The sequence below is a fragment of the Neophocaena asiaeorientalis genome, unplaced genomic scaffold, assembly GCF_003031525.2.
Source record: "Neophocaena asiaeorientalis asiaeorientalis breed wild unplaced genomic scaffold, Neophocaena_asiaeorientalis_V1.1 scaffold573, whole genome shotgun sequence".
Taxonomy (NCBI): domain Eukaryota; kingdom Metazoa; phylum Chordata; class Mammalia; order Artiodactyla; family Phocoenidae; genus Neophocaena; species Neophocaena asiaeorientalis.
The window spans coordinates 9,911-27,521 of NW_020172453.1; the positions used below are offsets into that span (position 1 = coordinate 9,911).

Sequence of the window (17,611 nt, forward strand, 5' to 3'; positions counted from 1 at the left end):
AAACATTAAAGCTTCTCTTGATTGAACCTTTGGCTACAATCCAATGGTTGGTTGGGGTTTTAACCAGGAAAAGATACTGTCAGAATAATGAAAAAGAAAGCTTCATACAATTAGCACTAGGTTAGGAATGGGGATAGGATGACTTTTCATTTTTTACTGTTTATTGGCCTCTCTGGGCCTTAGCTTTATTTTTTTAGTTGAAAATTGATCTAACAACTCTCTGGTACTTTTCAGCTTTATTTAATACTTTTTGTTGTGCAGAAATTTTCAAAATTCTATCTAACACTGTGTATCAGTGTTACTTCCAAGGACAGAGTGATACTGCAATTCTTTCAGGAGAACATCCTAGATGCATCATGGGTATTGCTCTGGAAATGCCCTCATTCTGCACAAATTCAAATGGTAGAATTGGGGGTGAAAGTTTGTCTTACCAAACACACTTTAAAGCAAGTGACAGACTCTAGGGTTCTTTTCCTGATCTAGTTCAATGTAGTTCTCTTCCTGGTCCAGTGCATGTGTGGCCTTAAGAAGTTCAGACTTCATGGAAGAATTGCAAACAGCAAACTCAGTGGGAGAATGCCAGTATTGTAGGCAACTGGAACCTTTGTGAGCATATAGGAAGTGGGAAGTGAGGGGATTGGCAGTTAATGAATTAGTATAAATGAGCATCTGGGTAAGGTGAGATTAAACACATAAGTCAAATAGGATTTCAGAGCTACTTTCAGGGGTCTCAAATACCATTTTTTTTTTTTGGCCTATAAATTAGATCATGACAGATTCTTATAATTATTGATTATCATACAGAAAGAAGTTGGGGATATTTCTTTCCTAATGCATTTACACTTTGTACATGTTCATTAGTGCAGGAAAGGGTAAAATCAAATGCCTATTGAATGCTGACCTGTAAGGTGCCCGTGATAAGCAGCACGGAACAGGGTATCATGGGGGCATGTGTTCAAGTCTAGCTGGGAAGCTGCTACTCAGCTCCAGCCAACTGTTGCGATGAGGGAAGATGGGTCTGAGAATTAGGTTTTATGTGAAATCTCATATTTTCAATAATCACTCACATATTTAAAACATTTAACAGGCCAAACAAAATCTAGCCTTTGGGCTGCCAGCTTGTGTCCTCTGAGTTGAAGCTTGGAAACAGTTTGGTGAGAATTTGGATACTATCATCTATAAGACTGGAGAAGGGCCTTTCGTGTCAAGGAATAAACACTCAGTTTCAAAGATCCAGAAAAATCTGCTCTAATGAACATAATTTAAAAAACAAATGAAACCTCCCACTGGCTCTCCTTATTATGAATATTTTCCTGTTATTGGTTTTCCATGTTATGAGTGGTTTCCTATTATGATTATTAAAAATATTATGATTAGGAATTTGCCAAGTCCCGAGTATAAGGTTGTTCTAAGAAAGTGGTATCAGTAGCTCTCTCAGTATTTAGTTTGTGGCTGAGAAAGGAGAAGGTAATGAGGAAGAGAGGAAGGCCAGAGCTCACAGCATGAGTCACAGTCACCTTTAGATCCATGGAGGCCTCTCCATGGCACACCAAGCCAAGCAAAGAAAAATGCTCTAAAACTGCTCGAACCAGAAAATGCAGGGTTTGAGGCCTGTTTCTGGATCTAAATAACCCAGCCTTTCCCCAGAATGATCTAATGGCCACTTCCTGAATGAGCAGTACTTTGGAGTAGAAAGACCCAGGGTGTGAGTCTGATTGTGAACTCCTTCATTAGAGACTTTCCAAACCCTTCTTTGGCATCAAAATTTGAATCACCACATGGCAAAGACAGAGGACAAGCTGTTAAGAATAGTTTCCCTTCCTCTCATTTTTTTGCAGATTACTTTTTCAAATTAACTGTTGCCCAGGTGATGCCTTTTCTTTTCAGACAGGAAATGGGAGGCTTGAGGAGGCATTCTCATGTGGTATGAGGACCACGTGTGAACCGTGGCTCCAGAAAGAACAAAACATTTGACTTGTGCAGGCAGGGAAGATGTGTTTTGAAAGAGCTATAATCAATTCAGGAAGTTGGATTTGCTGCTTGAGCTCATAGCTTTCAACTATCCAGGTTGGGGAGAAAAAGAAAAAGTACCGCAAAGGATATTACAAGCAGAAGAATCAATGACAAAACAACCACTTCAGACACAGGCAATATCTAACGGGAAGGAAAAAGCATGACTATTTCCAATTTAGGACCACCACTCATTTTAATTTTCCTTCCTCAGAATGTCCACCAGAGCTTGCAGCAGCCGATCATCCCTGTGCTTATAAGGTTTCGTGTTATAGAAAACATCAACGTAGTCATTATACAGACTATCCTCAGAGTCTTTAAGCTGGGAAGGTTTGTTCAACATTTCCAGGGCTTCATAGAAATTTTCGTAAGGGATGTTGAGCTTTGCACTTGGAGACTTCTTTGGTGATTGCTTTGGGGGTGAGTTTTTGCTGAAAGCACTTTGTAGGAGTTGTAGCATGGCCTCAGAAGGGGCTCCCTCTGCCAGCTCATCCCTTCTGCCCCCCACACCGCTGCTGCTGGGGCTTTTGGATGCCAGAGGGTTCTCATTCAGGTTCTCTTGTGTGGGCTGCTCCTGAAACACAGAAAGCCACCGGCAAAGGGGAGAAGGCTCATTATTTAGGAGCAGGCAAGCCAGCTGCAGCACACGCCCACTGCCTGCCCCTCGAGAGGCAGTCTGGGGAGCAGAGAGAGCACAAGGCTTGGAATCACACTATCTCGGAGTTCAATCCTCATTTTCTCATTTACTGCGGCACCTTTGGCACCTTTTTAAACTCCGTGAACTTCTCCTGTAAGATGGCAATAAGAATCCCTCCATTTCTGGTGGTTTTGAAGACTGAACCAGATGATGTATGTAAGCGCTCATACCTATCGGTCTCCTTCACTTGTCAGCCTGCTGTAGTAGAATTCATGTTAGGGAATTTAACAATATTGAATTCATTAATTTTAATGTCTGAATTCTGGATGAAAAAATAAATTTTAAAAGATAGTAGGGGGCTTCCCTGGTGGCACAGTGGTTGAGAGTCCGCCTGCTGATGCAGGGGATATGGGTTCGTGCCCCGGTCCGGGAAGATCCCACATACCGCGGAGCGGCTAGGCCCGTGAGCCATGGCCACTGAGCCTGCGCATCCCGAGCCTGTGCTCCGCAACAGGAGAGGCCAATCATCCTATGGAAAAGAAGCAGTTTCCCACTCCCACTCTCTTTCCTCCCACCCATGTTTTGGGAAGGAGCTGATAATAAAGTAGGTAATAACTCGTACAGAGGTGCCAACCGTGCTGTCATGTGGGAATAGCTTTCTAGAGGCCTCTTGCTCTGTCAGGAGCTGCACTTTCAGCCTCTGAGTTGTCAGAAGGGGCCTGGGAAGAGATTGGGGTGGTGGGCGGGGAAGGAGGGAACTGGAGAAATCAGAGAAGCGGCTCTTTGTCAACATTGTGGAAGCATTTCAGTATTTTAACAGCCAAATGGTCCCGTTAATACCCCTTAAGGAATCTTGGAGGAAGAAATACCCACAAGGTCCACCTGCCTCCAGAATTGGGAAGAGGAGGCCTCCAAGGTGGAGTCCCAGAGGAAAGCTATTCTGCAGAATGTAAGTGGGGCCATAATATGAGCTGAGGCCTTCTCACAGCTAGTTTATAAATTTCTTGAATAAATAATGTCTTTGTACCTTCCAAAACACCTGTCACAGAGCCAGACCTATTCAGGAAAGGACATTCTGGGAATTCTGATAACCTACCTACTACATCTGAGGCACTGTGCTAGAGGCCTGGGGGATACAGAGATAAAGAAAATGTGTTTTCTGCCCACCATCTGATAAGGGAGAAGCCAGCAGCCTCAGTAGGCTGAGACCTAGGAATGTAACTGACTGACTTCAGCTTTCCTTGGCAATTTTCTGAGAGAAACTGTGATTCTATAGCTCCTCTTGGAGTTGCCAAGAAGTGTCAGTTAAGGAATTAGTAAAGAGAAGCCTGCATGATTTGATCAGTTGGGCCTTGGTCTTCTTTCTGTAAAATGGATATATTGAGGTCTATCCTTTCTAGGTTACAAGGATTATAAGTTAGATGAGACAATGTGAAAAATGCTTACAAACTAGGTACAATACAAATGTTAGCTATACGTGATCATACAAAAAGACAGCTCTCTTTAAAATTTGATATTGTTATAAATGGAGAAAATTCATGTTAGAGAACTGAATAATTTTGAATTCATTAATTTTAATTTCTAACTTTCGGATAAAAGAATAAATGAATGAAACAATTTCCTGTGGAAAATAAAGTTTACTCCTACTCCCTTTCCTCCCAACCCATGTTTTTTTTTTTTTTTTTTTGCGGTACGCGGGCCTCTCACTCCTGTGGCCTCTCCCGTTGCAGAGCACAGGTTCTGTACGTGCAGGCCCAGTGGCCATGGCTCATGGGCCCAGCCACTCTGCAGCATGTGGGATCCTCCCGGACCGGGGCACGAACCCGTGTCCCCTGCATTGGCAGGCAGACTCTCAACCACTGCGCCACCAGGGAAGCCCTGCCAACCCATGTTTGATTCACTTCCTGCCTAAAAGTTACGGGCAGCTTCACCCACTACATTGTCTACTACAGTTCACAAAAGAACATGCCAGTAAGAACAGAGCCACACAGACCTCCCCCGAATCCACCATCTTCTCCACCCCTCTTCGGTCATTCTGAACGGTGTTGTAGGACGTGTACACTCGGGGCTGTTTCATGTGTTCTGGTTGAGAAGAGGTCCCATGCAGAATTAGCTTCCAGTTCACGATTCTTCCTTCATTTTGCATTCTTCCAGACTAATGAGTAAGCATACATAATTTTAGTGTATGTTCTGAGCAATATAAACTCCTTCAAAATAGCTAAATTTTATAGTTTAATTTTAAAATTCTGTGCATTTCACGTGTAGAGCTCTGGGTACAAAGACAAAAATCACTGGCCTCACTCTTCCTATGAAAATAGATAGTTGACAGGTTCAAAGATTTAAAAACTGATCAATTGCCTTCAATTAAAAAAGGAGAACTCTCTACGTGAACCTTCTTTTCTATACTGGGTGTGTCCTTGAAAAGTTGACTGTATCTTATATAATGAGAATTATATTTATCAATTATCAACTTGTAGAAACATTCCAGTGGGGAAAAAGAAGTCTGCAGAGTAATATAAATAGCCCTCCCTCAGCATTAAGCAGTCCTTAAGAGCTGTATATTTATGGGAAGAGTAATAATTTTCATAGGCTCAACAATTATGTTAAAAATAATGCTGAAATCTAAAATATATTTTTTAAAAATCTAAAATATCTTTTTAAAAAATCTAAAATATCTTTTAAAAAAATCTAAAATTGTAGAGTCAGATTTTGCAGACTTGTTATAAAATAGTCCCATCTTGGTAAACAGATTTTCTTAGTTTCCTTATGGTGAAACTGAATTAAAGAATGGAGGCCAAGGTCAGGAACAGGACCATAAACTAAGAATGTTTTCTTGTTCTCCCTATGAGAGCAGAAATTTTTACAACTTCCATTGCTAAATCACAATTTTAGCAGTCTTTAGGTGAAAGCTATTCTCAGAGAAAAAAAAGTAACAATGACTGTAGAATTTTTATTAACTTAATTAACATCTCCAGGAATTTAAAATCATTTATTTTTAAAAAGTTATCTAGACATTGATTCTGGTGTTACTGGTACTTATAACACTGCTATCTCAGAATAAGTTGGACCTGAAAAACCATTCATTTATATGCTCACCTATAGAAAATGCTGGAGAAATGATATAAAAATAAATAATTCAAATGTATTTGGCTTTTTGCTCATACACTTTATTTTTGGGACTGTGTGTTACAATTATAGAAGAAAATCAGTGTTAGCAAACAGAAAGAAAACTGAGAAATGCTTTTGTTTCATAACTGAAACAAAACCAAAAAAGTCATATTAAATAAGATATGTTATCTAACAAGTAAGCTACTTTTAAATAGCCACTGCAGTAAATATTGGTAAGAGTTCTGTCATATGACCCCAGCAGAGTGTCATAGCAAAGTTGGTGTAGCATTTAACTATGGTTGTAAATACAGCTGATTCTGGTGGCTGAGTAGGTCATGTGGCTGGCTGTGTTCTGACATGGGTATACTTGGATTTGCCCCACAGTCTGTCACATTGTGTATCAAAATATCTTTTCTTCCTTCTTATATGGCTGGTGCCTAATTTTTTTTTAAATTTATTTTCTATATAGCCAAGTGGGGAGAACTTGAAACACTAAACTTTCTCCTTACCTCTATAAGGAGTGATCAAATTTCCTTTGGGCCCTTTCTTATGCACTGACTTTAAAAGAGCTTCAGAGTGTTTAAAAGTGAGCTTGTGGTTCTGTATCCTTTCATTCATACTTACAATGTCTGTAATTCCCAAAGTCCAAGTGCCTATGGGATTCTCTCCCCATGTGTGAACAGACATGAAGTCCCAATTCTTAAAGCCATTAGGAGATGTATCCCGCTCTCTTTCAGCCAACAGTACGGTGCTGGTTCCTGTTTTCAAGCAAGCATCACAAATTAACAAGTGTCCTAACAGATCTGATAGTAGGACACACTTTAGCATTTGATAACTGGAAATGGAAGCTGGGAAAAACTAGCTCTCTTAATTTTCCCTTTGAGTATAATACTAGGATGGAGACATTCTCAGGAAATAAAGAAGTTTTTATTCACAGTACTTAGTGCATTGCCTGACATATAATAAGTTGTCAATAAATATTGTAGAAAAATAAATAATGGATGAATATATTGAGTAAGGTTTATCTGAATAAGGAGAACTCAGAGAACTATGTTTATGAACTACATTAAAGAAGAGCATCAAAGACCTAACATACATATTAATGGAACTATCATTTTGAAATTAAGAGGAAGTTTTGAAAATTTAATAGGTGCCTGAGTCTATAATGTAGCACAGACATAATAAAATAAAGCCATATATAATTTAATCTCTTGTCATATAAAACTACTAGTAAGAAGAGTTTACTAGTAAGAGTAGTTACTCTAAATTTTCAAATCCAAGTTCTCTATAGATCAATAAATAACATTTTTTAAGAGAAAGTGTCAAATGAACTATAGGGCCATTAGTGAAAAAACATTCTGCCAATATTTCAGGCCAATTCCAAGGTATTAAGGAAGCATAATTCCAGAATTAACAGAACTTACTCCAAACCTCTAGGAAGTTCATATCCTGGAAGGGCATTATAGAGATAGTTCATCTTTCTCATACATCACTTATGGGAATTAAATTTAGTCAGTTGAATCCTACTAAAACATGAAAAAGGATTAGGACAGCTTCTCCTGGTTGGATCGTGGTTTATGTTTCACAAGCTCTTTACCATCTATGATCTTGTCTGACTTAGTAACCTTTCAGGAAAGGACAAATTGTCCATATATCATATCATATGCCTTAATCATATAATTGTGGAAAATTTGTTAGTCTCCTCAACTCTCTTTCATGGATCAGAATTCTCAGTTTTTCCACTTAATTCCTTGGATGAGACTGATATATCTGTCAGCTTAATTATTAGAGTAATTTTCACTAATGTGTTACCTGAGAGAAATGAATGATAGATCAGTGACCTGGGATAATGAGCACAATTTGAAAATGCATAACTCAGAAGGGTTTATTAATTGGTATTATTTGAATAGGCCTCATTCTTTGCTTATCTAAGGATCAGTTTGAATGAGCAGAGCAGAGTTCTGATGCAAAAAAAAACCAAACAAACATATTTTTTAAGACCTGAAAGTGTCTATGGGAAGTCTTAGGTCTATATATAAACAAAAATCAATCATTGATTTTAAATCATTTAATTTATACTGAAAAATTTAAACACATAATTCAGAAGAAATTGAATTTTGTTTTGTTTTGTTTTTTTGAAATTTACCAGCAGCAGAAGTGAGGGTGACATGAAGGTCTCCTCTGCGGGAATATTCAATTGTTGCTTCAAATTGCACATGTTCCAGTGACTTGATAGCATTTTCTTGTCCTTCACAAGCTCTTGTTGGAATTTCTATGATAACTTCTCCATTAGCTTTCAGGGCTCTAAATACATTAAAGAATCATCACTGAACAAAGTGTATCTCTTCTTCCTTGCATTTTATGGAAATACGTACACAACACTCTTAAGGAGATACTCAGCTAGGCTTGTTGTCTCTCTCTATTACGAGTAGAAACCAATTCAGGATTAGGTATAAACTAATTTTAATGCACAAGAAAATGATAAGGTTTTTCTGGAAATAGAAAAAAACAATTCTACAATTTATATGGAACCACAAAACACTATAAATAGCCAAATCAACCCCAAGAAAGAAGATCAAAGCTGGAGGAATCACACTTCCTAATTTCAAAATATAATACAAAGCTACAGCAATCAAAACAGTATGGTACTGAAGGAAAAAAAGCACTAATTCGAAAAGATACATGCACCCCAGTATTCATAGCACCATTATTTATAATTGCCAAGATATGGAAGCAGCTTAAGTGTCTATCAACAGATAAATGGATAAAGATGATGTGATACACACACACACACACATACAATGGAATACTAACCAACCATAAAAAAAATGAAATTTTGCCATTTGCAACAACATGGCTGGACTTGGTGAGTACTATGCTAAGTGAAATAAGTCAGAGAAAGACAAATACTGTATGATATCACTTATATGTGGAATCTAAAATACACAGCAAACTAGTAAATATAACAAAAAAGAAACAGACTCACAGATGTAGAGAACAAACTAGTGGTTACCAGTGTGGAGAGGGAAGTGGAGGGGCAATACAGGGGTAGGGGATTGAGAGGTATAAACTCTTAGGTATAAAATAAGCTATAAGGTATATTGTACAACACAGGGAATATAACCAATATTTTATAATAATTATAAATGGAGTATAAACTTTAAAAATTGTAAATCACTATATTTTACATCTGCAACTTATATAATATTGTACATCAACTATACTTCAAAAGAAAAAAAGTATAGTACTGGCATAAAGACAGAAATACAAGCCAATAGAACAGAATAGAGATCCCAGAAATAAACCCACCCATTAGACCTGAAACTGTAAAACTCCTAGAAGAAAACATAGGGAAAAAGCTTCATGACATTGGTCTTGGCAGTGATTTAATGGATATGACATTAAAAGCACAGGCAGCACACACACAAAAAATAAACGAGTAGGACTACATCAAACTAAAAAGCCTCTGCACAGCAAAGGAAACAATCAAACTGAAATGGCAACCTGCAGAATGGTAGACAATATCTGATAAAGGGTTAATCTCTAAAATATATAAGAACTCCTACAACTCAATAGCAAAAAAACCAACAACCTGATTCAAAAATGAACTAAGGACCTAAATCAACATTTCTCCAAAGAGGACATACAAATGACCAACAGGTATGTGAAAAAAAAATGTTTACCATCATTAATCATCAGGGAAATGCAAATCAAAACCCACATCAAAACACCTGTCAAGGGGCTTCCCTGGTGGCGCAGTGGTTGAGATTCCGCCTGCCGATGCAGGGGACATGGGTTCCATGTCCCGGTCTGGGAAGATCCCACATGCCGCGGAGCGGCTGGGCCCGTGAGCCATGGCCGCTAAGCCTGCGCGTCCGGAGCCTGTGCTCCGCAACGGGAGAGGCCACAACAGTGAGAGGCCCCCGCGTACCGCAAAAAAAAAAACATCTGTCAAGAGTCAGATGACTATTACTAAAAAAAAGAAAAAAGACAAGTGTTGATGAGCATGTGGAGAAATTGGAGCCCTTGCACAATTGGTGGGAGTGCAAAATGGTACAGCCACTATGGAAAACAGTATGAAGTTTCCTAAAAAAAAAAATAAAACTGCCGTATGATCCAGCAGTCTCACTTCTGGATATTTATCACAAGAATTGAAACCAGGATCTCAAAGAGATATTAGCACTCCAATGTTCATTGCAGTATTAGTCACAGTAGCCAAGATGTGGAAACAACCTAGATATTCATCAACAGATGAATGGATAAAGAATATGTAATATTCCATACATACAATGGAATATTAGCTTTAAAAAAGAGGGAAATTCTGCTTTATGTGACAGTATGGATACAACTTGAGGACATTGTGCTGAGTGAATAAACCAGTCACAGGTAGATAAATATTGCATGAGTCTACTTATATGAGGTATCTAAAATACTCATAGAATCAAAGAGTGGAATGTTGGTTGCCCGAGGCTTGTGGGGGGAATGGAGAGTTCCTAACCACTGGGCATAAAGTTTAAGCAAGATAAATAAGTTCTAGAGATCAGTTGTACATTGTACCCATAGTTAACAATTATGTATTGTACACTTAAAATTTAAGAGGGTAGATCTCATGTTAAGACTTCTTAACACAATAAAATAAAAAGGGAAAAAAGGAAAAAAAATGTTAAGGAAGACACAGATACTTAAATACAATGCTATTTGCCGTGGCATTGAATTCAAGCAGATTTGCCTTATAGCCATCAAAAAGTGGTCCAATACTGAAATGTATCCTCTTAAGAAATGATTTTCTCTCCCTAATGCAGGCCCTCCAAGCCTCCCACCCTTGGGTATTTTGTGTGAGTGGGTCTTCAGTATAATTGCAGTTGCCTTGATACGAGATTCTGCTTCCGTAGCTAGATGTAGTGGGAGAGGTGTAGTCTAATTGAAAGCCATACGATAAAAGATCCTTCACGGAAGGAAAGTCATGAATCACAAAGCACTGTGGCATGAAGCGAGGTTCTTTTGGAAGTAGGTTTGGGGTAACACTGGTTGGCAAGTACTGCATTTCATCATTTCTAAGATGCATTCAGAAAAACTTTAACATCTTTGAATTTGGAATGAATATTAAAGAACTGACGGTTGGTAATAGTTTAATTGGCAGTGATTTTTCTTAGTGATACATACAACAATTGTGCACTTTAGCTTACTGCTATCTGGTTGGTAGGCTATGAGAGGAAAATACAAATATGTTAACATGATTTGCAAACCTTTGATCTCTGTGATTCCTCATGGACACACAGGGAACACTGACAAATGCCATCTCCATCTACTTCAGAAGGGTAGGTGAGAAAAATTAAGCAGAGTGACAAACGTCATACTCAAATAGTGCCATGGGCACACATTTGTTTAAAATTCCTGGAGACACTTACCTGGGCTCAAAGTCATTGTCCTTTACAACACATTCCTTCTTCTCAGGCACACTGCTCCAGGTCCTGGGATCAGCTAAATCCACCAGAGCTTTGGCATTTAGCAACCCGAATCCAAATCGACTATTCACCATCAAGCCTGCTCCATTCTTTTTCCATCCGGGGTTATTGGCCAGTGGGTCATACTCAGAGGTCCAGACAACCAAGTGCTGCATATCTCGCCAGGTGAGATTTGGACTGGAGAGGAAGTGACCCAAAGAATCTTTAAGGGACAAAAAGAAGTTTCCTTGCAAAAGCAAGTGCTAAAAACAATCATCTCCATTCAGAGATGATGAGGTATCTTTTGCAACTGTGCTTATGTAAATTTTGTGTGTATCACTATTGTTATGTCTTTCATTCATAATTTAAAATACAGTCTTGAAAACTTCTCCTCATACCGCATAAGTTACGATCTTAGCATGAATAAAATTCGTTTTCAGCATTGTAGAAAAGTAGAACTTGGCCCCTGATTCCTATGTACTTACATTTAACTGGAACAAAAATGAAAAATGACAGCACTTCCTTTGTGCCCTCCAATCGTCTGCTGTTCATTAACAGCCTTAGTATTTTCAGCATTATGAGCCCACAGTTGAGCTTTTGACTTCCTTCTTAGGAAGACTCAGATTTAGACATAGGCTGGCTACCTACTCTTAAATAAATAAATAAATATATATATATATATATTTTTTTTTTTTTTAAACCACTGCACCACCAGGGAAGCCCAACTCTTAAATATTCTTTACCTCTTTTCTTTATATAGCAAAAGTGTCAAGAAGCTCTTAGCTACTTGAGATCATTCTTACAAGGCACCATGCTGAATAGTGTGGGGATATTCAAGGAGGTAGTTCATGTTTTTAAGAAGTGTACAATCAAGTAAATGAACTAAGTCTTTCAATAACTATAATATATCTGTTGAGTGCTGTATTCATAGCATAATGTATTGTAGAACTTTGAAGAGAAAGAATTCCTTTGGGATGGAAAGATCTAGGATGGCTTTTCTAGGAGGAAATATTTGAGTTGATTTTTAAAGGGTGGGTAGAATGTCAAAAAGTTGAAAGAGAGAGAACAGGGGATGAGGCAATGGGTCAAAACCTCTGACAGGGGAAGGATAGGATGTGGCCAGAGTACAGTGGATAGTCTGGTTTACTGAAGCAAGGAAGAGGTGAGCTGGAGTACTGAGCCGGATGGTGAGGACCTTGAATGCCATGAAAAGGAGCTTATACTTTATCGTTTGGGTAAAGGGGAGCCACTGAGGATTTTTGAGCAAGGGAATGGTATAATGAGGAGCCTTGGCAAAATTAATTTAGCAGCAATATAAAGATAAATCAGAGATGCATGGGATTGTCAGGTCTGTTATAATGAATATGAAACCTTCCCTGATCACCCTATTTAAGATTTCAATTCTCCCCAAATACTCCTGAGCTCTCTTACCTTGCTATACTTTTTTTTTTCTTTCATAGTGCTTATCATCTTCTAACATACTGAGCAACTCATTTGTTTTGTGTATTATTAATGTCTGTCTCCCCTGCTAGAATCAGCTGGGAGAAGGGCTGAGATTTTTATCCATCTTGTTCTCTGATGTGTACCAAGCACTCAGAAGAATGCCAGGCTCAGGGTATATATGCTGGGTAAATATTGGTTGGTTGGATGATTGAATGTGTGCAAGTGTTAACTAGCCTTAAATACAATTTTAAAACTTACTGCTATTAGTCATTAGAGTCTTTCATGATCTCAAGCTTTTCCTTAGCTTTGAGACCTGCATTGTTTCTATCAAGCCAATCAAGCATTATTTATTAAATAATAAATGCCTAAGTGTTGAGTCTTCAAGGTTTCTATCTTACCACTAGGTTGTGAAACAACCATCAGGGGAATCTGTCTCAACTTGCTATTTTCTCCCCAGAGCCCATCATGGACTGGTTTAACAATCCCCTGGTGACAAGCAAGAGGCAATACACATTCCTAAACACTGAGGAGTCCGTTGCTGGCTAAGATCTAAGTCCTCATCGTAAGCGCTGCAAAGGCTCTATCTGGTGGGCCTCATGGGGAAGCTGTCCTCTCCACCCCAGTTTGAGTGCACAGCCCGTGCATCACCATCTCTGAAGGGAGCTGCAGTCAAGGACTCAGGCCTTCCTCCCCCATCAAGCTCTTCCCATATTTACATTCCTAGGCCCTGCGCCTTCATTCCTAGGTCTCCTTATCTGAGGCCTTGGGCAAAGCTCTTCTTTAGGCGCCTCAGCCAAGGCCTCCTGATGGGGGGGGGAGAAGAAGGAACCTTGAAGATACTTCTCCCCACTCTGACTCAGTACCCAGTACTTCTCCACTCTGAGCCTTCCCCCTCACCCCACCCCACCCCAGAGTCCATAAAGCTACCAGAGCCTTCTGTTGGGGCTTCCTCAACAGTGAGACAACCCCCATGTCCATGCTTTCACCTGACCATCAGCTGGTGCACCTTTCCATGGGGGAAAATGGAATAGGGAGAGTCAGTGTTTTCTCTGGTTTTAGACTCTGGCCTTTACCATCACAGTAAGTGATGAAAGGCTTAACCCTTTCATTTTTGGTCTGTTGCTTTAAAGCTACTCTGACCCCTGGCAGCTCAGTATGCTTTCTCTCTGCTCAGCTGAGCTCCTGACAAACAGCACAGAGAGTGACTGATAAAGGTCTAAACCTACTGAATCAAAATATCTGAGGGTAGGGTATGATTTTCTATGTATATTTGAAAAAACCTGTCTAGGCAGTTTTATGTTATACCTAAAATAATAGGAGTTGGAAGAAAGAATACAAGCATATAACTAATTAAGACAATTAAGGGTCAGAATAGGGAGTAATAGAAGGCACATTAAATTATATTCTACTGCCAAAGACCTGTGTGACCTTAAGCAAAGCACTTCATCTCCCTGGGCCTGAGTGGACTCATCTATAAGATGAGTGGTTGAGTATGACAATCTTGAAAATTCCATATCATTCAGAACTCCAATCTGCCCAATATCATATATACTTCATTGTAGATCTTGTTTCCACATTGGCCATCCCACACGGAGGAATAATTAACTAGCTGAGCAGAAATGGCTTATTTTCTGAATGTGGAAACTAGTTCTGGCCTATATGGCACTTTATTGAAATTCTTGCTTCCAGTCTTTTAAAGGGAGTTTTAGGTAAAAGCCTCTTATCAAGGGGGTCTCTGGGCAACACACCAATTTCCCACTTGGATGGGCAGGGGTGTGTGTGTGTGTGTGTAGGTTGGGATGAGGATATGTAGTAAGGAGGCATGGTCTTGATAGTCATGATAATCAAGCACAAAGCAGATTTTCTACATTTCTATAGTTAGAGAATTGTTTTTTATTTAGTTGCAGATTTTGTTTTTTAATTTTCTTTTACCTATTCTTTGCAAAATATTCAAAGAGGCTTCATTGTCATGCAATTAGGAAAATTAAGTCTATTTTTCATTCGAGTGAGTGCATTTCATAAATGAAAAGGAGCTTCTAACAATAGTGCATCTCATTCCTGACAGTCTTCCTCTGTTAATTAGCAACTCACTCCTCAGTGGCATCCAGAATAATTAAATTTTTTTTAAATTACATTGGGTTGCTAATCAAGGCTGTGTTTATAGAAAATAAGGGCTTTGGAATTAAACACTGAAATTAAGCATTGCTTCTAATTAGAAGAGTGTAGGTAAAGTAATCTGGAGACAAAACTCTAAGGGGAAAAATCTTAAAGGCTACGTGGTTTAGCCTCTAATCACAATTAGATAAGCCTAGATGTTGAAGATTTTCTAACCTAGAGACTTTCCAACATTTCACAATCCACTGAGTCAAGGATTTCTTTGATGTGATTTATCCAAAGTTTTCATGCAACTTTGAAAGTCCATTTCCCATCCTCTAACCTTTAATCAAAACAGAAGATTGGTTCATCTGTTTGTTTAATACCTCCAAAGAGGTGAAGGGATTCAATGTTTCACTTTTTGCTCTTTATTAAAAATTATTCTGATTCTTTGCTCTCCCCTCAAAAGACAGGTTACTGTCTGCCATCTTTCTTACGTATAATAGTACCACAGGCATTTATCCAAGGAATTCCTGTCTCTCTTAGTGTGTGTGTGCGTGTGCGTGTGTGTGTGTGTGTGTGTGTATTATTTATTATATATATATATATTTCCAGGATATGCCTATTGAGTATCCTAATGGGCATCTTCACAGTCACAGCCCAGTGAGGTTGTAGGAAAATACAGTTGTAAGGTAACCCTTCATAGCAGCTGTTTCTCAAGTTTTGGCTAGGGTAACTACCGGCATAAACATTGCCTGGAATATCAGAAACTTCTGAATCTGAGTCGCTGGCCGTTGGACCCGGGAATCTGCAAACTAAATAAACACCCAAGGTGATGACTGTATGCTGGTGTTTGAGAAACACTCTTCTAGGGAAGGAAAGTATTCCTCAGAATACTATTCTTTGAGCCAGAAATCATTCTTTCTCCTTCCCTCTCCTCTTCCCTTTCCCCAGAGTCCCATATTTAATGCAGCATAGTAAGTAATATGCATGACAGGAGCCTTTATTCAGAACTCATAAATATGAGTTAAGATGTTTCTTTATCAGTCTCAATCTTCTTAACTCCTCTTTCTTTGAGGGGATGAACTTTTCCCTCCCTCACAGGACTATAGGAGGCAGTGTCCTGTAGCTGCTGGTCTTTTGTGGGAACTTGGTTACATTTCTCAACCTCTCTAAGTCTCAGTTTCTTCCTTAGTAAAATGCAATTAATAATTTCTGTGTCACAAGACTGTTGTAAGGATTAGAGTTGGTCTTGTATATAAAGAGGTTAGCACAATGTCTGGCCATGGTAAGAGGCTGATAGATACTGAACGTTATTATCCTTGATAAATTTAGCCCAGAGTTGTTCTAGGGGAAAAATCTTAAAGGCTACGTGGTTTAGCCTCTAATCACAATTAGATAAGCCTAGATGTTGAAGATTTTCTAACCTAGAGACTTTCCAACATTTCACAATCCACTGAGTCAAGGATTTCTTTGATGTGATTTATCCAAAGTTTTCATGCAACTTTGAAAGTCCATTTCCCATCCTCTAACCTTTAATCAAAACAGAAGATTGGTTCATCTGTTTGTTTAATACCTCCAAAGAGGTGAAGGGATTCAATGTTTCACTTTTTGCTCTTTATTAAAAATTATTCTGATTCTTTGCTCTCCCCTCAAAAGACAGGTTACTGTCTGCCATCTTTCTTACGTATAATAGTACCACAGGCATTTATCCAAGGAATTCCTGTCTCTCTTAGTGTGTGTGTGCGTGTGCGTGTGTGTGTGTGTGTGTGTGTGTATTATTTATTATATATATATATATTTCCAGGATATGCCTATTGAGTATCCTAATGGGCATCTTCACAGTCACAGCCCAGTGAGGTTGTAGGAAAATACAGTTGTAAGGTAACCCTTCATAGCAGCTGTTTCTCAAGTTTTGGCTAGGGTAACTACCGGCATAAACATTGCCTGGAATATCAGAAACTTCTGAATCTGAGTCGCTGGCCGTTGGACCCGGGAATCTGCAAACTAAATAAACACCCAAGGTGATGACTGTATGCTGGTGTTTGAGAAACACTCTTCTAGGGAAGGAAAGTATTCCTCAGAATACTATTCTTTGAGCCAGAAATCATTCTTTCTCCTTCCCTCTCCTCTTCCCTTTCCCCAGAGTCCCATATTTAATGCAGCATAGTAAGTAATATGCATGACAGGAGCCTTTATTCAGAACTCATAAATATGAGTTAAGATGTTTCTTTATCAGTCTCAATCTTCTTAACTCCTCTTTCTTTGAGGGGATGAACTTTTCCCTCCCTCACAGGACTATAGGAGGCAGTGTCCTGTAGCTGCTGGTCTTTTGTGGGAACTTGGTTACATTTCTCAACCTCTCTAAGTCTCAGTTTCTTCCTTAGTAAAATGCAATTAATAATTTCTGTGTCACAAGACTGTTGTAAGGATTAGAGTTGGTCTTGTATATAAAGAGGTTAGCACAATGTCTGGCCATGGTAAGAGGCTGATAGATACTGAACGTTATTATCCTTGATAAATTTAGCCCAGAGTTGTTCTTCAGTCTCCATAGTTGTTCCTTGAGGAGAAGCACATGGTTAAATGATTCTTCCAATCTTGATTGTCTAGGGACTCTTCTAGAAATTCTGGCATTCAGATTTTTTGAAATAGTCATTTGGGTATAGACAATTGAATGGAGCTAAGAAAACTGCCCAGTTGAGAACAGACATCCCAATAATCTGTATGTACTTTGGCAGGAAGTTTATAAATGTTAAGATAGATTATGGCCATCTTACTGATGATTGAATCAAAACGAAAAGAATTAAATTCTTATTACATGCACCAGGGAGATCATAGACTCTTAATGTCTCCTAAATCATGAGCGGTGTGAGAA

At 38.9% G+C, this 17,611-nt stretch overlaps 1 protein-coding gene across 1 annotated transcript in view; it reads right to left on the reverse strand.

Moving 5' to 3' along the window:
* Positions 1–1,871: 1,871 nt before the first annotated feature.
* Positions 1,872–17,611, reverse strand: part of PCSK1 (proprotein convertase subtilisin/kexin type 1) — a 41,393-nt gene continuing 25,653 nt past the window's right edge. The window contains exons 10-14 of the mRNA XM_024737678.1: positions 11,164–11,397; positions 7,902–8,059; positions 6,380–6,513; positions 4,641–4,802; positions 1,872–2,584 (exon numbers count right to left, since the gene is read on the reverse strand). Coding sequence (XP_024593446.1) covers positions 2,207–2,584; positions 4,641–4,802; positions 6,380–6,513; positions 7,902–8,059; positions 11,164–11,397 — 1,066 coding nt within the window. The 3' untranslated portion in view covers positions 1,872–2,206. The remainder of the gene's footprint in view (positions 2,585–4,640; positions 4,803–6,379; positions 6,514–7,901; positions 8,060–11,163; positions 11,398–17,611) is intronic.